The sequence below is a fragment of the Syzygium oleosum genome, unplaced genomic scaffold (genome assembly GCF_021117445.2).
Source record: "Syzygium oleosum isolate NSW1041296 unplaced genomic scaffold, Sole_v2.1 Sole_v2.11, whole genome shotgun sequence".
In the NCBI taxonomy this organism is placed as follows: Eukaryota; Viridiplantae; Streptophyta; class Magnoliopsida; order Myrtales; family Myrtaceae; genus Syzygium; species Syzygium oleosum.
This window is the reverse complement of record NW_026607495.1, coordinates 6,563,688-6,582,203: the sequence shown is the minus strand read 5'-3', so window position 1 is coordinate 6,582,203 and position 18,516 is coordinate 6,563,688. Positions and strand designations below refer to the sequence as shown.

The window sequence follows — 18,516 nt, the reverse complement described above, 5'->3', positions numbered from 1 at the left end:
ATTCGGTAATCTAGAGAGATGGTCGGCCACTAAGTTTTCTTTCCCTTTCTTGTCTTTGATTTCCAAGTCAAACTCTTGCAGCAGTAAGATCCACCTAATCAACCTAGGCTTTGAATCTTTCTTTTCAAGCAAATACTTAAGAGCAGAGTGGTCAGTATAAACAATGACTTTGGAACCAATCAAATAAGAGCGAAATTTATCAAAAGCAAACACTACCGCCAAAAGCTCCTTTTCAGTTGTGGCATAATTCAATTGAGCTCCAGACAGGGTGCGGCTTGCATAGTATATGGTTCGAAAAATTCCATCCTTTCTTTGTCCAAGTACGGCTCCAACAGCCGAGTCACTAGCATCACACATCAACTCGAAAGGCAAATCCCAAGTAGGCGCAGTCATGATAGGGGCCGAAATTAACTTCTCCTTCAATGTGTTGAATGCCTGCAAACAATCATCAGAGAAGTCAAATTTAGAATCTTTTTCCAACAATTTAGAAAGGGGTCTAGCAATCTTAGAAAAATCTTTAATGAAACGCCTATAAAATCCTGCATGTCCCAAAAATCCTCGAACAAGCTTCACACGAGGTAGGAGGCGGCGCTTTGAAATAACTTCAATCTTAGCTCGGTCCACCTCAATTCCTCTTATAGAGATCTTATGGCCTAGCACAATCCCTTCCTGCACCATAAAGTGACACTTCTCCCAATTCAAGACAAGGTTAGTCTCCTCACATCTTTGTAACACCAAAGCTAAATTATTCAAGCATGAATCAAAAGATGAGCCAAAAACAGAAAAATCATCCATAAATATCTCAATATATTTTTCCATCATGTCAGAAAAAATAGCCATAATGCATCTTTGAAAAGTAGCAGGCGCATTACAAAGACCAAAAGGCATCCTCCTATAGGCAAAAGTGCCATAGGGACAAGTAAAAGTAGTTTTTTCTTGATCCTCAGGTGCAATAGGGATTTGATTATAACCAGAATATCCATCTAAAAAGCAGTAAAACTCATGCCCTGCAAGTCTCTCCAATAATTGATCAATAAAAGGCAAAGGAAAGTGATCTTTACGGGTGGCATCATTCAATTTTCTATAATCCATGCAAACACGCCATCCAGTAACTGTTCTAGTAGGAATCAATTCATTATCATCATTAGGTTGAACAGTCATACCTCCTTTTTTTGGAACAACTTGCACATGACTTACCCAAGCACTGTCAGAGATAGGATAGATGATCCCTGCATCAAGTAGCTTAATTACCTCAGCCTTCACCACCTCCTGCATTTTTGGATTGAGCCTCCTTTGGGGTTGGATGATCGGTTTGAATTGCTCTTCCATCAATATTTTATGCATGCATATCGAGGGGCTTATTCCTTTAATATCTGCAATGGTCCATCCTATTGCTCCTTTATGATCTCTCAGGACTCGGAGTAACTTTTCCTCCATCACACCTGTTAAAGAAGAAGAAATAATTACTGGAAGAGAGGACACTCCATCAAGAAAAGCATATTTAAGATGAGATGGTAAAGATTTGAGTTCTAGAATTGGTGGTTCTTCAATAGAGGGTTTCGGTTTCTTCAAATTCGATCCCAATTCTTCGAATTTCGGTGGTCTAAATCTCGGAAGAGGTGGATTTGCTTCCAAAAATTTCGTGTACTGCTCGACCTCTATAGCTTTGGCTTCTTCTTTGCTTGGCCAAACCAAGCATGCCTCCAACGAGTCTTCAATTGTGGCTTTACTAAAAATTGATTCCACAAGCCTATCAACTGCATCGACTCTCAAACATTCATTCGGCTCAGCAGGATATTTCATGGCTTTGAACACATCAAAGGTGACTCGGTCATCTTGAACTCTAAGAATTAATTTTCCTTGTTGCACATCAATTAGAGCTCTCCCTGTTGCTAGAAAAGGTCGGCCTAGGATGATCGGGACCTCGAAATCCTCCTCCATCTCTAAGACAATGAAATCTGCAGGAAAAATAAACTTGTCAACCTTAACTAGAACATCCTCCACTATGCCTTTTGGGTATTTGATCGATCGATCGGCTAACTGAAGAGATACGGTGGTAGCTTTTGCTTCCCCCAAACCTAATTTCCTAAAAACAGAATAAGGCATTAGATTAATACTTGCACCTAAATCACACAATGCCTTATCAAAATAAGAATTACCAATAGTATAAGGAATAGTAAAACTCCCTGGATCTTTCAACTTTGGTGGTAACTTATTCTGCAAAATAGCTGAACATTCCTCATTAAGCTTCACAGTCTCATAATCTTCCAATTTCCGTTTGTTTGCCAAAATTTCCTTCAAAAATTTCGCATAACTAGGCATCTGGGCTAAGGCATCTGCAAAAGGAATATTAATGTGCAATTTCTTAAAAACATCAAGGAATTTAGAAAACTGCTTATCTATTTTGTGTTGCTGAAGTCTTTCCGGGTATGGAACTGGTGGCACATATGGCTTTGGATTATCCGGAAATAACTTGCTTCGAGGTGGATCAGCTTTGGAGGGTTCAATTTCGGGTGTTTCGGCTCCGGGTGGTTCGATTTCTTTCTTCTTTCTTGCTGCTTCATTAGACAAATTTCTGCTAACTTCTTTTCCACTCCTCAAGGTGATTGCTTTTGCATTCTCAACTGGATTCTTCTCAGTGTTGCTCGGAAGGGTACCATACGGTCTTTCAGACAAATGGTTAGCTAACTGGCCAACCTGCTTCTCCAGATTTCGAATGGATGCCTCCTGATTTTGGAACCTCACATCAGCACTTTTAATGAAGTCTTGAGTTGTTTGAGCTAGCTTAGTAACCATCTCCTCAAGGTGATTGTGTTGTTTCTCCTCAGGCGGCCTAAATGATGGTGGTGGTGGTCTCGGCCCTTGCTGATTTTGGTTGCTCCAGGAGAAATTCGGGTGGTTTCGCCATCCAGGATTATAGGTGTTTGAATATGGATTGTTCTGGGGAGGCCTGCTAAAATTTCCAACAAAGTTAGTATTTTCAGGAGGATGTGTGAACGGATTACCTACCTGACATTCGGTACTAGCATGGCTTCCATTGCAAAATTCACAAGTCGGGCCTTGAATCTTCAACACTGAGTCGATCTTTTTGTTTAAAGCAGCAAACTCTGCGGCAATGGTAGTATTGACACCGACTTCATGAATTCCACTCGACTTTCTAGCAGATAGCCTCTCAATCGGCCATTGGTAGCTATTAGCCGCCATCTCCTCCAAAAGATCAAAGGCTTCCTCAGGCGATTTATTGTTCAACGTCCCTCCAGCTGCGGCATCAATGGTAGACCTCAAATTCGGCATCACTCCATTATAGAATGTATGCACTTGCATCCAAACTGGTAGGCCATGATGCGGACAACGCCTTAGTAGTTCTTTAAACCTCTCCCAAGCTTCGTACAGAGATTCACCATCCATCTGTACAAAAGAAGTAATATCGTTACGCATCTTGGCAGACTTAGCAGGAGGAAAGTACTTACTAAGGAATTTTTGAGCCATGTCATTCCAAGTCGTGATAGATCCTGCAGGAAGAGAAGTTAACCACGTCTTAGCTTTATCACGCAAGGAAAAAGGGAATAATCTCAATCTAATGGCATCATCAGTAACGCCATTATATTTTATAGTGTCACAAATTTCAAGAAAAGCATCTAAATGGATATTAGGATCATCATTCGGCAATCCACTGAATTGGACTGCGTTTTGAAGCATCTGAATTAGGGAAGGCTTAATTTCGAAATTGTTAGCTTGTATGGTTGGCCTCCTAATCTTTGATGTTGATCCTTGGACCGTAGGTGCAGCATAATCTTTCAAAGTCCTCCTTGGATTTTCTTCTCCCTGTTGGTTTTCAGCCATGGTGTTGTTGTTTTGCTCTCGTCGTCGCCTTAGAAAAGTGCGCTCAATTTCAGGATCAAACTTCTCAAGTTCTCCCTGTTGGCTTCGAGTCATGCAATATTCCACCCAATTCTTGTACAGAGTCGAATTCCTCTTTCTTCTTTTTTTTTCTGTAAAATCAAACTAATAAAATTAAAATAAAAAAAATAAAAAAAATAATGTTAGACTAAACCAAGAATTGCTCGGTATTAATATTAATTGATAATTATCAAATCAATCCCCGGCAACGGCGCCAAAAACTTGTTCGTAAAATTCTGCACGTGTCAACGAACGTGTTGAACAAGTAATATAATGATGAGAAGAGTATCGTCCCACAGAGATTGATGATAATAAACCAATTAAATATTAAAAATGGACTAATTCTAAAATTTATCTAACTGATCAAACTATTAATTGAGAACAAATAAAAATTGACAATTTTTAAAAAACGAAATTTTATAAACTAAAGGCAGATAATCAATCAGGTAAAATATGTTAGAGCATCCGATTTCACCATAACCACTAGATATGAATTTCGGATCATTATGCATACAAGAACAATATCAAACATGTGATAGCGGAATTCCCTAGTCTATTTACTATCCTATCTCTAGGTATAGCAAACCTACTCAGTTTATCAATTCACTATATTTCTATGTGAATTTAAATAAACATAAGCGCATTAAAATCTGTGAATATTCCCGGTTTACAATGAATCTTTTGGACCACCTTATCACCGAAAGCTACACAAATAACATGGTATATTTCTATCCACATTTAATGCATGGTTATATATTATAAGGAGCAATTGCATATTATTACTTCTCAGTCTCAAACATGCACATCGAATCATTCAAGTGGTGGCCAATCACCTAAACGCATTAAGCACAATAATATATAACTCACATGAATGAAATTAGTTGCAAAGCATAAAAAGCATGAAATTCATATCATCATGGTTAGGCTACATCGCAGCTCTAACAAAGAAAATTAGAACATAATAGAAGAAAAAACGAAAATATAAATTAAACCAAACATCTTGAATCAAAGAACAAGAATTCTGTCACCACTTTTGTCTTCTCTTCAAAATACTTGAAAAACTCTCAGAACACTGAAAACAAAAAACGATCTAAAAAAAAAACTCCATGTTCCCCCAAGTTATCATATTTATATGATAACATCCAAGACTCCTCTCACAAGGCAATTGCTTCTTTTTCGTATAAAATTAGGGAATAAATCGCAGAATTCCCAATGTGATATCCACCTTCTAACTCTTGTCTGGGTTGCATATTCCTTTCCTTCTTTTTGCCATATTTTCCTTATTTTCTCCATATCTCAATATTCTGCATAAGCAAGGAAAAATTAAGTAAATAAAAGGAAATCCAAATATATTCTAACAAATATTGCATTATTTATTGCCTAGAGTAGATAAAATAACTCTATTTTTATAGAGTTATCATGAGGACACCTCCGAGGAGGTGATGATTCCACCGAGTCTTCCATTATTTATTGGCCTAGAGTAGTGTGGCCTTAGCTAAAAGTGAGCCTATTTTTTAGCTTTTTGTGAGGGCATACTTTTGACCTTATTTTGTGCCATAGCTCATTTTTCCCTAGTTTTAGCCTGCTTACCACCTTTTTTGACCAAGTATGTTATTGTTTGGGTTTTTTTTTTGTTTGTACTTGTAAATATTGTACAAATGGCTTTAAATAGTAATATAAATGTGTAATTATTTTCTGCGACGGTGTTTAACGTATGGCTATCCTTGGTTCCTATTGAAGTTGTCTAGGTTTGCTTATTTAATGCTTCCGCTTGTGCTTGATCTCTGTTTGATCATGGGTCGGCGACGCTTCCTGAGACGTCGCAATTTATCAACCAAGGTAGGGATGTGCGTGCCGAGGGATTCGGGGTGTGACAAATTGCATCACACTATCTGCAAAGCAAAAACTTGCCAAGTTCAATAAATTATCAACTTTGAAAAGTAAAAATTACAACTATATTTGGAGACTCTCTAAAAGTTCTTCTCCTAGTTGAAACAGGAAACCTCTAAACAAGAAACATAATTGGAGTATACATAAGATCCTACTACTCAAACTTAATAAACAAGAAAAAGAAAAGAAAAGGAAACTTCATAAAATCCTAATAATACTCAAATCCTAGTTGATAATTTTAGTGATTAAACTTCAAGAAGAATCTTGATCCTTATTTGAGTTTCAAAGTCAACCTTCCCCAAAAACTTGGTAGTCATCTTGCATTATTTAGTCGGCTGCATCAGGCTTAGTGGGTGGTTTGATTGTCTTATACTATCTATGAATGGGAATCCAATTACAATACTATGTACAAGATCTTTGTGTCCTTGCAGTCAAACGGGTACTTATTTGACAAAAGATAAATAATTTGTAGCAATATCCCACGTCTTGTAATAATAACATCAGTCGAATTTGAAGTATCTTTATCATTAGTTATTACCTAACAATAAGAATAACACCATACTTTACAATTAATTTACATCTGTCATGGAATACCAATCTCAATCATTATATCAGATTTTATGATTCCATTGGATGAAATTCATGATCCACAATCCATAGATTTATTTTTTTGATTAAATGACTCATATTGCCGTGTGACAACTAAGGGTGACCCCTAAGTGGTTATCATGTCATTCAAAATTGTGGCTACCTACCTAACACAATAAATAAATGAATATCGTTCCAGGTTCAAAGCTCAAACCGTGAAAAACAAATTGACTCGTGTAATCTATCTAACTAAACAATAGTGCCAACTTGATTAACAACCTAACCTATCTTGACTGTTTATATTTAGTTCAGTAAGTTCTCAGATAAGAAATCATACATGACTTTTGTTTGCATTGTGGTTACAAATTACAATTTGATCATACCATATAAATATAAAATTTCATGTAAACCTAGGATTTTGTCAGCTTACGACTAGTTTCTTTTCAAACTTACTTGACATCGATGAAGATATGCATATTGTACATATGCCATGTCAGTCGGGTTAGGATTGGAATGACCCATTCAATCTGAATTAGTTAAAGGGTTATTCATCTCTTGTAATTTGTTGACCTATTTAACAAATGGGTCATGTTCGAATAGAGTTTTCTAATAAAATTTTTGTTAAGCTTATCCTGCTCAGATTGACCTATCCAGCAATCCATTGTTAACTTGACATTGACAGACATGACCAGTAAAAATGGATTGCCATCTCCATTAGCAGCTGAATGTTCGCCGAGCAAGTTTGCAGTTTGCATTGCATCATGCAGATTGTAAGCAATTCAGAATCTTCCCAAGAGAGATTAGAGAAGAACACGTTCTGATGATAAAGGACTGTTGCAGGAGGAATTTTTAGTTGAGAAGTAATGAGGGTGACATTCAAGTAACAACATAGAGAACTTACTTCGACATCATGCAGTAAACCTGTACCATCTTCAAGTCCCAAGACAACCTTGCCATCAGGATGCCAGCATAATGATGTTATACATTTACCTGGAGTAGATTAGAATGATTAAGAAGAGCCAGTATTGAAGACACACATTGAAATGTGCAAAGAAAGGGAGTTCATTATAAACAAAAATGAACACAGAGAGAGAGAGAGAGAGAGAGAGAGAGAGAGAGAGAGAGAGAGAGAGAGAGAGAGAGAGAGAGAGAGAATGAATAATTTGTTCCCATTAAATTCACAGAAGAAGAGGAAAGATAGAGCACACATTAACAGAGAAAATGTTAATCAAAATTTGTGAAGTGAGGCAAAACGTCATAACTGTACAAAATAACCGAGAGGGATATCGGTCACTTGATATGGGATTTCTTTGGGCTAATAGGTCATCTAAAGCGAGGAATCTATATCCTGTTGGCAGGCTCCAATCCAATATCTGAATCAAAAGACAAATCTTGTTGTTCAACTATGGAGCCTCAATGTGGAGTGGATGCACGAAAGCTTACTTCAGGCGAGGATTACAAGTGTACTAGTATTTATGACTTAGGATCTTAACAAAAACCATTCAAGGATTGGCTCAAGTACTATAGGGCACTCAAAACGTTCTCCATATCTAGAAAACAATATGACGAGCAAAGCAGTCAGATGTTTCTAGAGAAAAAATCTCCTCTCTAAATTTTTCCAGTGAGAATAGACAGCAAGAATTACCAAGGCCAGGCATCTAATCCTATGCTCTTACGAATTTGAATTACCAAAAGATTAAGTCATAGAGGAACTTAACATACTTGGATGCAACTCCCCCTACCCTCCAAGTCTCTTTGCTTTCTCCAATTCCTACCTCCGTCCCTCTCGACCAGATTGTCATACAAGTACGCAGCACAGCATGAGATATATCCTATTCACAAGTTCAACTCCTACCAGCGAACTTGATTAATCAATATGATATGACGAAATGCCCCTCTGTAATGAAAGAAGATTAATCAAACTTCAAGCAATACAAAATGTGAGAAATTTTCTGCCTAGAGTCTATATTTCAGTATCCACTAAATCTCTCCTTGTTTGTAGGGCACACACAGTTAGTAAAAGAATGCTCGATCAGTAAAAGAAGAGGAGCCAGCAGTAAAATTACATTTGTGAGAGTCACCATCAGAAATCTAAGAAGATCTTTTTAGATGCCTGATGAACATTTAGATGGTATTCTGGAGGGGCTAAACCTGCGAACTCCAAGTGGGGCATCAAGCTTTTCTGCATCTGACATAGCTAATCTATCTAGCATAAATGGCAACAACCTGGTTGAGAAGTTGATAGAAATCAATTGTGCCTGTAAATAAAATCCCTCAATTCAACTAATACCAGCTTGGAATTCTTTTACTTGCAAGTAAGTCGTCTCTAGATTTTCCACTCGCATCACCATCATTCACTCTTCGTTGCTGTGTGAAAAGACCAACTCCTTAGTTCGACGTTCACCTTCTCATTTAGACTTGCACGCACTTTATACCTCTATTATTCGTCCAATTCTCCATTGACCGCAATTCGAGCTAGATCGGCAATTACAGTTGGTTCCTCTCGGGAAAAGGAAGCGTGGCACATTTAGGAAAAGCGAAAGAATTAACATGAGGAACAAACACACTGTGTGACATCCCGAAAATTGTCCATTTAGGATTTATGAAATGCTTGGTTTTATAAACGTACAGTTTTGGATTTTCCCGAATCCTTCATAAAAATTCGATTTTGGCAAGAAATGAGGAAAGTGACCGTTTTACCCCTAAGGATTTATAAAGGGCTAGTATATTGGGCAAGGGCATTTTGGTAATTTTGCCCCAAAATTTAGAAAAGACACTTTTGCCCTTGGACTTTTTGAGAAATTCCAAGATTGCCCTTGGATATTTTGGATAAGATTCGATCTGGGCTGTCGATTTCAAGATAAGATCGAATCTAGGCCGTCGGATGAAAAGTAGAGAGAAGGGCATTTTGGTCATTTACCAAAATTGGGTCAAAACTTGAAGAAAAAGGCAAGACCTCTCTCTCTCTCTCCTCATTCTCTTCCTCCCCTCCTTCGGCCACACCTCCCCCACCGAACCCACCCTCTCCGGCCATCTCTCTCTCCCGCGCCGCCGCGCCACGCCGCCCGTCGCTGCCGCATCGCCCGTCCGCTGAGCCCCCACGCCGTGCCACGCCGCCGTGTCCCCCTCTCCCTCTCGGTCTCTCTCTCACGGCCATGAGCCGGCCACGTCCAAGCCACCGCCGTCCGCCGTTCGCCGATCACCCGTCCGCCGTGAGCTATACGTCGCCGCCGCCGCAAGCCGCCGCAAGATCGCCGTCGATTGCACCCGTTTCACTCTAGCCGCGTGAGTCTAGAGTCGGGTAAGTCGCGATCTAAACCTCGCCTAGTTTATCGGGTAAATTTGGACCCGTTTAGACGCGGTTTGATAGAAATTAGGGGCTGAATGGAATAGCGGGCCGTAGGATTGATTTCGGGAATTTTTGGAGAAATTTTAGAGGCTGGGAGACGGCTCTGATGGTCTGTTTGAAGGGCTGTAGGGTGCTGTTGGGTACGTGGATGGTACCGTTAGATCCGGCTCGGAATTTTACGAAAGTGCCGTGAAGAGCCGGGAGTGAAATATTGTGACTTTGAGTGTGAAAATGGCAGATTGATGGCTGTGTTGTGCTGTTCTATGTGCTGTGATATCCTGTTTGGCGTATGGTTTGTACCGTTAGGTCCGGCTCGGAATTTCGTGAAAGTGTCGAGAAGAGCCGGGAGTGAGATATGGTGATTTTGAGGGCGAAAAAGGCTGATTGATGGCTGTGATGTGTTGTTTTATGCGCTGTGGGGTGCTGTTTGTTGCGTGGTTGGTACCGTTAGGTCCGGCTCGAGATTTCGTGAAAATGCCGTGAAGGGCCTGAATTGATTTGATAACGTTTGGGTGTAGAAAAATGTCAGTTTGTGTGTTGATCGCGTGTTTGTGATATGACTGTGTGTCGTGATGTATTGGGTGCAATTGTGTGCACGGAATTTAATGCGAATGTGTGTGAGCATGAGACTGGGATCGGGCCGAGGCATTATAAGCTCGGGTTTCGATCACGTAGACCTGTCGCATTTGGCGCGGGTTGAGGAAAGAAAGTGAGAATGAAATCGGTCCGAGGCACGATCAGCTCGGGTGAAACCGAGATCGGACCGAGGCATAATAAGCTCGGGTTTCGATCACGTAGGCCTGTCGCATTTGGTGCGGGCTGAGGAAAGAACGTGTGAATGGGATCGGACCGAGTCGTGTGATGCTCGGGGCGAGATCGTGTGGGGCCTGAGGCGTGTTTACGCGGGCCGAGAAAGTGATTGAGCTAGTGGGGCAAGACGAGGAAAGTAAATGAAATTGATGCGATAGTGCGTGATCGATGCGTGTTTTTGGCATGGAAAGGTGTGGGGTTTGTGGTGCGTGAAGTGTGAAATGCGTGCGAGTTTGAATGTTGTGATTACGAACTAACGTGCAGGCTGAGTATGCCAAGAGTCCAGGTAAGTGTGACTGTGTGGCTGTGGTTGTGTGTATTGATTGATTTTGTATCTGAACTTGTCTGGAACACGTGGTAGCCTAGGTAGGGTTTAGGTTGTGACTTATTGAGAAGTGTCTCATGGTTGTTTCAACCAAATCATTTCAGAGCACCCGCCCGAGCCTTGAACCTTCCGCCGCTACCGCCGCAGCATTTTGGGATCCCGACGCACACCGAGCATTCAAAAGTAGAATATACCTTGGCTGCTAATCCCTTTTGAGGTCGAGGACGCGATCCGTAGAAGCCAGTTGGTGTGCGTGTATTATAAGTTTGATATTAAATTAGGGAGTGCTTGATGTGAATAGTTGATGGTGTAATCAGGAAATCCGTTCGGGTGTGTACTATCAGTTGAGGTGAATCTGATGGGTGTTGGAAGTGTTTGGTTATAAAGAATTGGATGTTGTATATTTATATATCGAGGTATAGATTTATGTTTAGTGGTTTGGTGATTTATTTCTTCCTGGTGTTCTCCAATTTTATTGTCCGGGTTTATTTCATTGGTTTCCGCCGTGATCGATCTCTGATGGAATCGTGAGGTCAGCGACGTTTCCTGGGACGTCGCACTAATGGGACCTTAGAGAGGGATGTCGCGAGCTCGATGGGGTTCGGGGCTTGACACACTGAATTAAAAAAAAAAAAAAGAGAAAACTTTCTCGAATCGAAGCAATACCCAGGAGAGATTGTCCACAGCCTCTTGCCAATCGAAGCGATGAAGCACCCACCTTCCTTTGAGTCCTCCGTGTGACCATCGCCAGCAAACCCTTCTACGGAATTCCACTCACGCCATCTTCACCTGCTGCCAACCGGAAGAAATCGAGCCAAAACCTCACCAAACCGAGTCGGAACACAATCGAACCGACCCGCCCATTAGGGGGTCGCAAAAAGAACGCCCGAACGTAAGCAGAGCCGAACCTGAGAAGCCAAGCGGGGCTTGTCGAACTCGAAGCCGAAACGGAAAAGCAAACGCCTGCGACCCCCCTTCGTCGGTTTTCCATTGCTAGAGAGCTCCTACTTCTTTTTAAGGACACGTCTCGTTCCACGTTGGAATATGAACCTTTCGAATTATTAATAGGTTAATTCTTATAATAATCACGCCCAGACGCGAAAAAGGGAGAAACGCTGCGTTCGGCTCTATTCCTCTTCCCGTCTCGTCTCGTTTCGTTTCTCCCGTTCCGTTTCTCGTACCGAATGTGGGGTCGTGAACTCTTTCGAAACAAGCAGCATGATGGTCTGCCGACCGGTTCCGAAAAGCACCGGCCTTTTTGTTACGATCTTCATTATTCCAACGGAAGAAAGCTCATAACGCTTGGTACGGCAAAGATTAGTCGGATCGATGGTCATCGGTAATCTTCGGGGAGTACCTAATAGTTTTGTTCTTGGAAATTCGTTACGAGAACCACGATGGAAATCGAGGAGTTTCTTTTTAACCCTTGTCTCCATTTTTGCGAAGCAAATTGAAGATTGATAAGATGGGATGTGTTGCACCGCGAATACGTCATCGTCTATCTTATGTTCATTCATTTTTTGCATTGCTTATACCCGATTGATTTGAACTTTTGATAATTGCTCTACAAATTATCCAGAAATAAAATTGCAAAAATTCTCAAAAGAAAAAAAGAAAAGAAAAAACTCCAAACAGAACAACACAGTAACACGAAAAAGAAAAAGAAGATGAAAAGATGAATGAGAAAAGTAGCAAATTTGAAAATCGTAAATTTCTCTTCATATAGTTGCTTAAAAACAAGTGTTTAGGCATTTCTTTTACCAAATCCTATTTGCTTTTTACAAACTTGTTTTTTTTTGTTGCGAACGAGAATTTTGATCAGGTGAATTCTGCCATAGACAAAAAGGATTGCGCTTTTGCACGCTAACGTGCGTCGTTGTTGATTAATAAGAAAAGAGGAAAATCTATAAGTTGAGCGTGGATCGAGTGGTCTGCCCATTCGTATGTCGATCTTCGGACTGCATATGGCCCGCGTGTACGCTTGTGTGTTGAGATCATATGAGGTTCGCGACGAATCAAATCGCTGTGCTTTTATCTACCGGCGAGTGTGATACGTGTCTATCACTCTCAATTTCTTATCGAAAAGATAAAGCCAAAATCAATTACATAATAGTGATCTGTATTGAATTGCCAGTCGAAATCCTTTACGATTTGGAGAATATTTTTCAAAAAATAATCGCTCGTGCGGTTACAAAAAATGAACGAACAAAAGAAATTCTTGTCGTGTACGAAAATATCTAGACATAAATTATTATCGATAATGAGACGTATTTTATCGATCGATCATTTCAAGCAATATAAGCGATCACTTTTAGAAAGATATTTTCCAAATCATTCATTTTTCGCTGAAAAAAATTAGCCTCAATTCACGTCAATTTGCAAATAATGTCATAGGGCATGATGTTCAGGTTTGTCTAAAAAACGATATCGTTTAATTCGGGTCCATATGTTCAATGGTAACCTCGTTGCGCACCCTAACAAAATCCTCCTCCTTCGCTTGTCAAACATCATAAAGGCCTGCCACGTCAGACTCACGGGACATCACATTGATGCTAATGTGGTGGTGGATTTAGTTATTGAAATGTAATTTGGAAAAAAAGCAATGTGATCATCCTCATTTACTTTTGAATTAAAAAAAACATATGCTAACAAATTATTCAAATCGGCATCTCACAAGAGCTAACATTCATGCACGCTTAAATGCCGAGACGATGGGCCAAGCTTGAACGCAATCAAGCCATTTGCCCTCACCACCCAAGCTCCAAAACACTCGGCCGCATCACCGCCCGAAATCCACCCCCTTCCTGCGCGCCATTTTTATTTTCCAATTTGTGATGATTGCATATGGAACTTGAACGTACGGAATCATTCTCCAGTCAAGCGGCGAACGTCATTTGTGTCTATGCTCATCTTCATCCCCACTTTAGATGGATCACTAAGTCTTGTTACCAATAAATGTGCCGGCCATGTTTGCTCCAGCTATTCCTCATATCTGGGATGCAGAGGAATTCCGCCCGCTGCAGAACCTCACGTGCCTGGCTCATTCTTTTGAACATTGTCAAGTAATCAAACCTGAGAACAAATATGAAAGACTAGATTATTAGACAGAGGGTAAAACCATTGTTGAGGACAACCTCCAGAAGACAACCCCTGATCCCCAATGGTTTCGTTTTCTTTCTCTCCTTCTCTCATTATAGTCTCTAGATTCTCGTCCCTCAGGCAAGGAAATGAAAATTATAGGTACAACTTTTTGGTAATAGGCATATGGATAGAAATATCTACAGACAAACCCCATTAACAGAAGTCCTGAATCAGCCAAACGAGAAATGAATATTTCAGCTCAAATAATTGACGAGTTGGGTAAAACTAAAAACACAAGCTTTTTTCTTAAAGGATTGCAATGTTTATAGAAACCAATTTTGAGCCCGGGTAAACATACTCAAACATCTGTTATTCATACAAAGAGATCCAGAATTTCACATTTGGTACACATATCAGTAATGAGGACCAAACTTGAAGGGGGGAAAACGCAATCACTTCAAACATCAGATAACAACAATGATTTATCACATAGTTCATATTTTGACCACTGAGGTAGCATGTTTAAGAACATTTATGAAGGGAAAAAGTAGATTAGCATTAATGTGAAGAATTTACGATGAAAGAGCAATAAGCAACACATTCAAGTAAGAACTTCTATACACGAACAAGATTCTATTACATTTCAGCTTTCTAATTCTTTTGCAAATACCTACATTCCATCTGTTGAAATTCTTCACTAGTGTCCTCCGCAAATATTCGGTGTCCCCAAATCCTCCAAACTGCAATAATTCTCTAACTCTCTGCATTGTTTCTTCGAGACAATAATGAGGGTAAGACATCTTACTAACCTGACAAGATATATCAAGGGCAAAAAGCGCAAGGAACTGCATTTGATCTTCTGGAATGTGAGACCTTCCAATCCAATGAGAAACGACAATCAACCCGTCAATTTCAACCCTGGTTACCATGTGGTTACTTAAAATAGTGCTGGACCAACAATAACCACAGATGAAGGCCAGCAAACCACCCTAACTCAGAGTCAACCTCATCTTGTGGAAGTGCTCTTAAGTATTACCTGTTCCAGTCATGGAACAGAATTGGGAGAACCTGTAGGTATTATTGCGGGAAAGATCCTAGCTTTAGTGCTTTGGTGGGTGTCCGTTAATTCCTATTGTCAGTTTTGGCAACTAATTTGGTCACATTGCCTTAAACCATGAGTCAGCTGCTAAAGCACACGAAAATAATACTAGGCTTGACAGCATATCATTCTGACATTTAAAGCACGACCAATTTGCAATACACCCACACCCTAATATTCTAATTCTATGCTATATAAATGGATTGCACAACCTAGCAAAGGCCAACAAATTAGCTGCTAGAGTACATGAAGGCAATACTAAGCTGACCACACCTCGCAGTATCCAAGCCATTGCCTCACCAAATTTCAGGTACAAAGGATGAAGAGATGACCCACCACCCTTGGAATTATAAGGTCATCCTATGTCCAATTATGAATCCAGTCTCGCTTCATGTCTCCGGATGATACATTTGATTCTATAACTAGGGCCAGGCGAACCTTTTCTTATTAGCTGTGAAATTCATTAAGAAAACCAAGGAGGAGAAAAGCTCACAGATAATTCACAAGAGAAAAAATTAATAAGTCAATGGTTAGCCATTTTATCAACAATAATGACATGTCACAACTCAGCCCAAGTAAAAGTATATGTGAACTGAAATGATAGGAAAAATTTTTAACTTTCAAGATATAAGTACACAAGGAATTTCTACTGGAAGCTTTGTATACATGGTGATGCCAAACATTCCACTTGGTACCTCCATCAGGTATAAACAACTAACAACTAAAGATTCTGCGGTTCCAGGTGCCATATTGTAAAGGACATATAATTAGGAACTAGAACAAGTTAGAGAAAATCACTCACGGATCAATGTCAATTTCTTCATCAGCCTCAGATAGACCCAGAAGCTGCATAACAGGATCTTGATCATATACAAACTTCAAGAACACGACAAGTTCACTGTCGAAATTCACAAGAGTATATAGAAATTCATCATAAGGAAGGACCCTGATTGACAAAAGTTAGACAAACCTATTGTATGTTAAAAGTTGATCACTTGGCTCTGACATCAGTCGCTTTGTACGTTTCAGAAGCCAGCTAAAGAAATTTGCAAACTGAAAGAGAGACAAAAGCAAAAGCTTCAACAACATGCACATTTATTAATTAATACAAAATGCTTTCGACCCCTAAGGCAAATTCCACAAGCATGCCACAGGCTCGAGGATTCCATAGGATCCTACCAATATTCTGATATTGCTCTAGATCTGAGCGGTCACACTATAATTATTTTCATTTTGAAACAAGTAAGATTGCACTTCTTCAGGGTAGCATGTGAGAATTGAAAATGTGACATCCTGAAAATTGTCCATTTGGGATTTGTGAAATATTTGATTTTATAAATGTACTCGTAGTTAGTTCTCGCCCGGAAATGATCATTCCTAGGACGCTAACTTTTGGGGAAAGGCTAATCAGGGATTTAAATTCGTGCGACTAAGAGAAAATTCGATCGTGAATTGATTTTCGACCATAAAATCGCCGAGGTGACATTTTGAGCCACTGTTGGCCAATCCAAGGATAGTTAGGGGTCAGTTCGCCACTGTCATAGTAGTGGATCGCGGGTGATTCCGCCGGACCACGAAATGAATTGACGAATGATCCTGAACCTATACTGAACGATCGTACCCCTCGGATCTAGCGATTGATCCTCGCGATTTAAATGACAACCGAAATCGTCATGAACCAAACGAACTTGCACGTGACTCGATTTATTATCAGTCACGGGTCGAATATGCGAATTTCCCCAATGAGCCGCCCGTTAGTTTGAGAAACGCTCGAGTTGCGTTTAATAAAATTTAAATTATTCGTTTAAGCCCAAAGCAGACACCGGAAAAATTAGGAAGTCACAACGGGGCGTTAAGACGACGTTGCAGTTGGAACGTGTAATTTTGGATTGTCCCGAATCCTTCAGAAAAATTCGATTTCGATGAGAAATGAAAGAAGTGACCGTTTTGCCCCTAAGGCTTTCTAAAGGGTTAGTTTTATGAGGCAAGGGCGTTTTGGTCATTTTGCCCTAAAATTTGGATAAGGTACTTTTGCCCTTAAACTTTTTGAGAAATTCCAAGATTGCCCTTGGATATTTTGGGCAAGATTCGATCTCGGCCGTTGGTTTTAAGATAAAATCAAATCTGGGCCGTCGATTTGGATTGTTAGAGGGGGGGAAGATTGTAATTTGCCATTTTGGTCCAAGTTTCACTATTTAGTCAAGACCCCACCTTCTCTCTCTCCTCATTTTCTCTCTCCTCTCTCACGATTCCCCCTCCCCCACCGGGAGCCTCCCCTCCGTTCTCTCTCTCTCTCGCCCGGACCACCATCACCGCCGTCCGTACGCCCGCCGGTCACCGCCCGGACCGCCGCCGTACCATGTCACCGAGCCGCCCCCGACCCTCACGCCATCCTCTCTCCCTCCCGATTCTCTCTCTTGGCCGTGAGCTGGTCGGCCAAGGAAGGCCGCCGCCGCTCGCCGTCCGCCCAAGCCGCCAAGCTGCGTCGCCGTTCGCCGCCGTCCCCACCTTTCGCCACCGCTTTTCGTTCTAGCCGCGTTAGTCTAGAACTCGGTAAGTCGCAATCTAAACCTTGCCTAGGACATCGGATATTATCGGACTCGTTTAGACGCGGTTTAGGGTAGTTTAGGGGTTGATTAGGGTGTTGATCGTGGTTGTTGGTGGCTGATCGTGGCTGTTAGTGGCTGTTGCGTGTTGGATTAGACGTCTCGGAATGAGTTTTGGCGGTTGAAATTTGGTAGAAATCAATTGGGGTTCGAATCCGGGAGGTTTGGTGTGATTCTCGGATTCGCGGTTATTGTACCCGTCCGGTTTGCTATTTTTTTGGAGAATTGTGTGGGCTGAATTTGAGGAAGTTTTCTTCATAAAAGTTTCTCCTAACATCTTTAAGTATGACATAATTTAATTTGAGAATTTTTGGAAATCATTGGAGGCCATTCGGAAGTCCATCTTTGGACCGAAATTAGTGTGCTGGAAACACTATTCCTCCGACCTGCGGGTCTGTTCGAATTTTTATAAATTTTTCCAGACCCATTTTCGAAATACTTCCTTCACAAAACTTGTTGGGAACATTTGTGACTATGACATATAAAACTTTCAAGGCTTTCCAAAGTGATTTGGGTACTGGATGAGATGCATTTTTATGGTCAGATGGCCTGACCAGACGGGTTGCATTTCGTCTGATTTCAAGTGACAAAAAAAGGTGTTTACAGTTGGAACTGGGTTTTGAGTTTTTCACAGAAAATGTTTATCAAGATGTTTTACGCAACATATCCAAATTTCAGAATTTTTAGAGTTCGTTTACTATTTATTTGAATGGGATTTCGGTCACTGTGTAAACTGCCCAATTTTACCCCGATTCTTTGAATGTTCGTTTTTATGAGCGGAATGGCGGGGGTGACGGGGTTGAATAGTTGCTGCCTCGTGACCAGAATTTATGCTTGAATATGTGTTAGATGAGTTGATTTGAGGATG

At 40.6% G+C, this 18,516-nt stretch overlaps 1 protein-coding gene and 1 non-coding gene across 2 annotated transcripts in view; one reads left to right on the top strand and one right to left on the bottom strand.

Annotated features, from left to right (window-relative positions):
- LOC115694486 (uncharacterized) overlaps positions 1 to 18,516 on the bottom strand; it is a 129,710-nt gene that overhangs the window by 33,070 nt on the left and 78,124 nt on the right. Inside the window, exon 3 of the mRNA XM_056315928.1 lies at positions 7,280 to 7,368. Within this exon, the coding sequence (XP_056171903.1) occupies positions 7,280 to 7,368 (89 nt within the window). The remainder of the gene's footprint in view (positions 1 to 7,279; positions 7,369 to 18,516) is intronic.
- Positions 3,335 to 3,441, top strand: LOC115666105 (small nucleolar RNA R71). The gene has a single exon (XR_004003841.1). It is a non-coding gene; the product is annotated as a small nucleolar RNA R71 (small nucleolar RNA).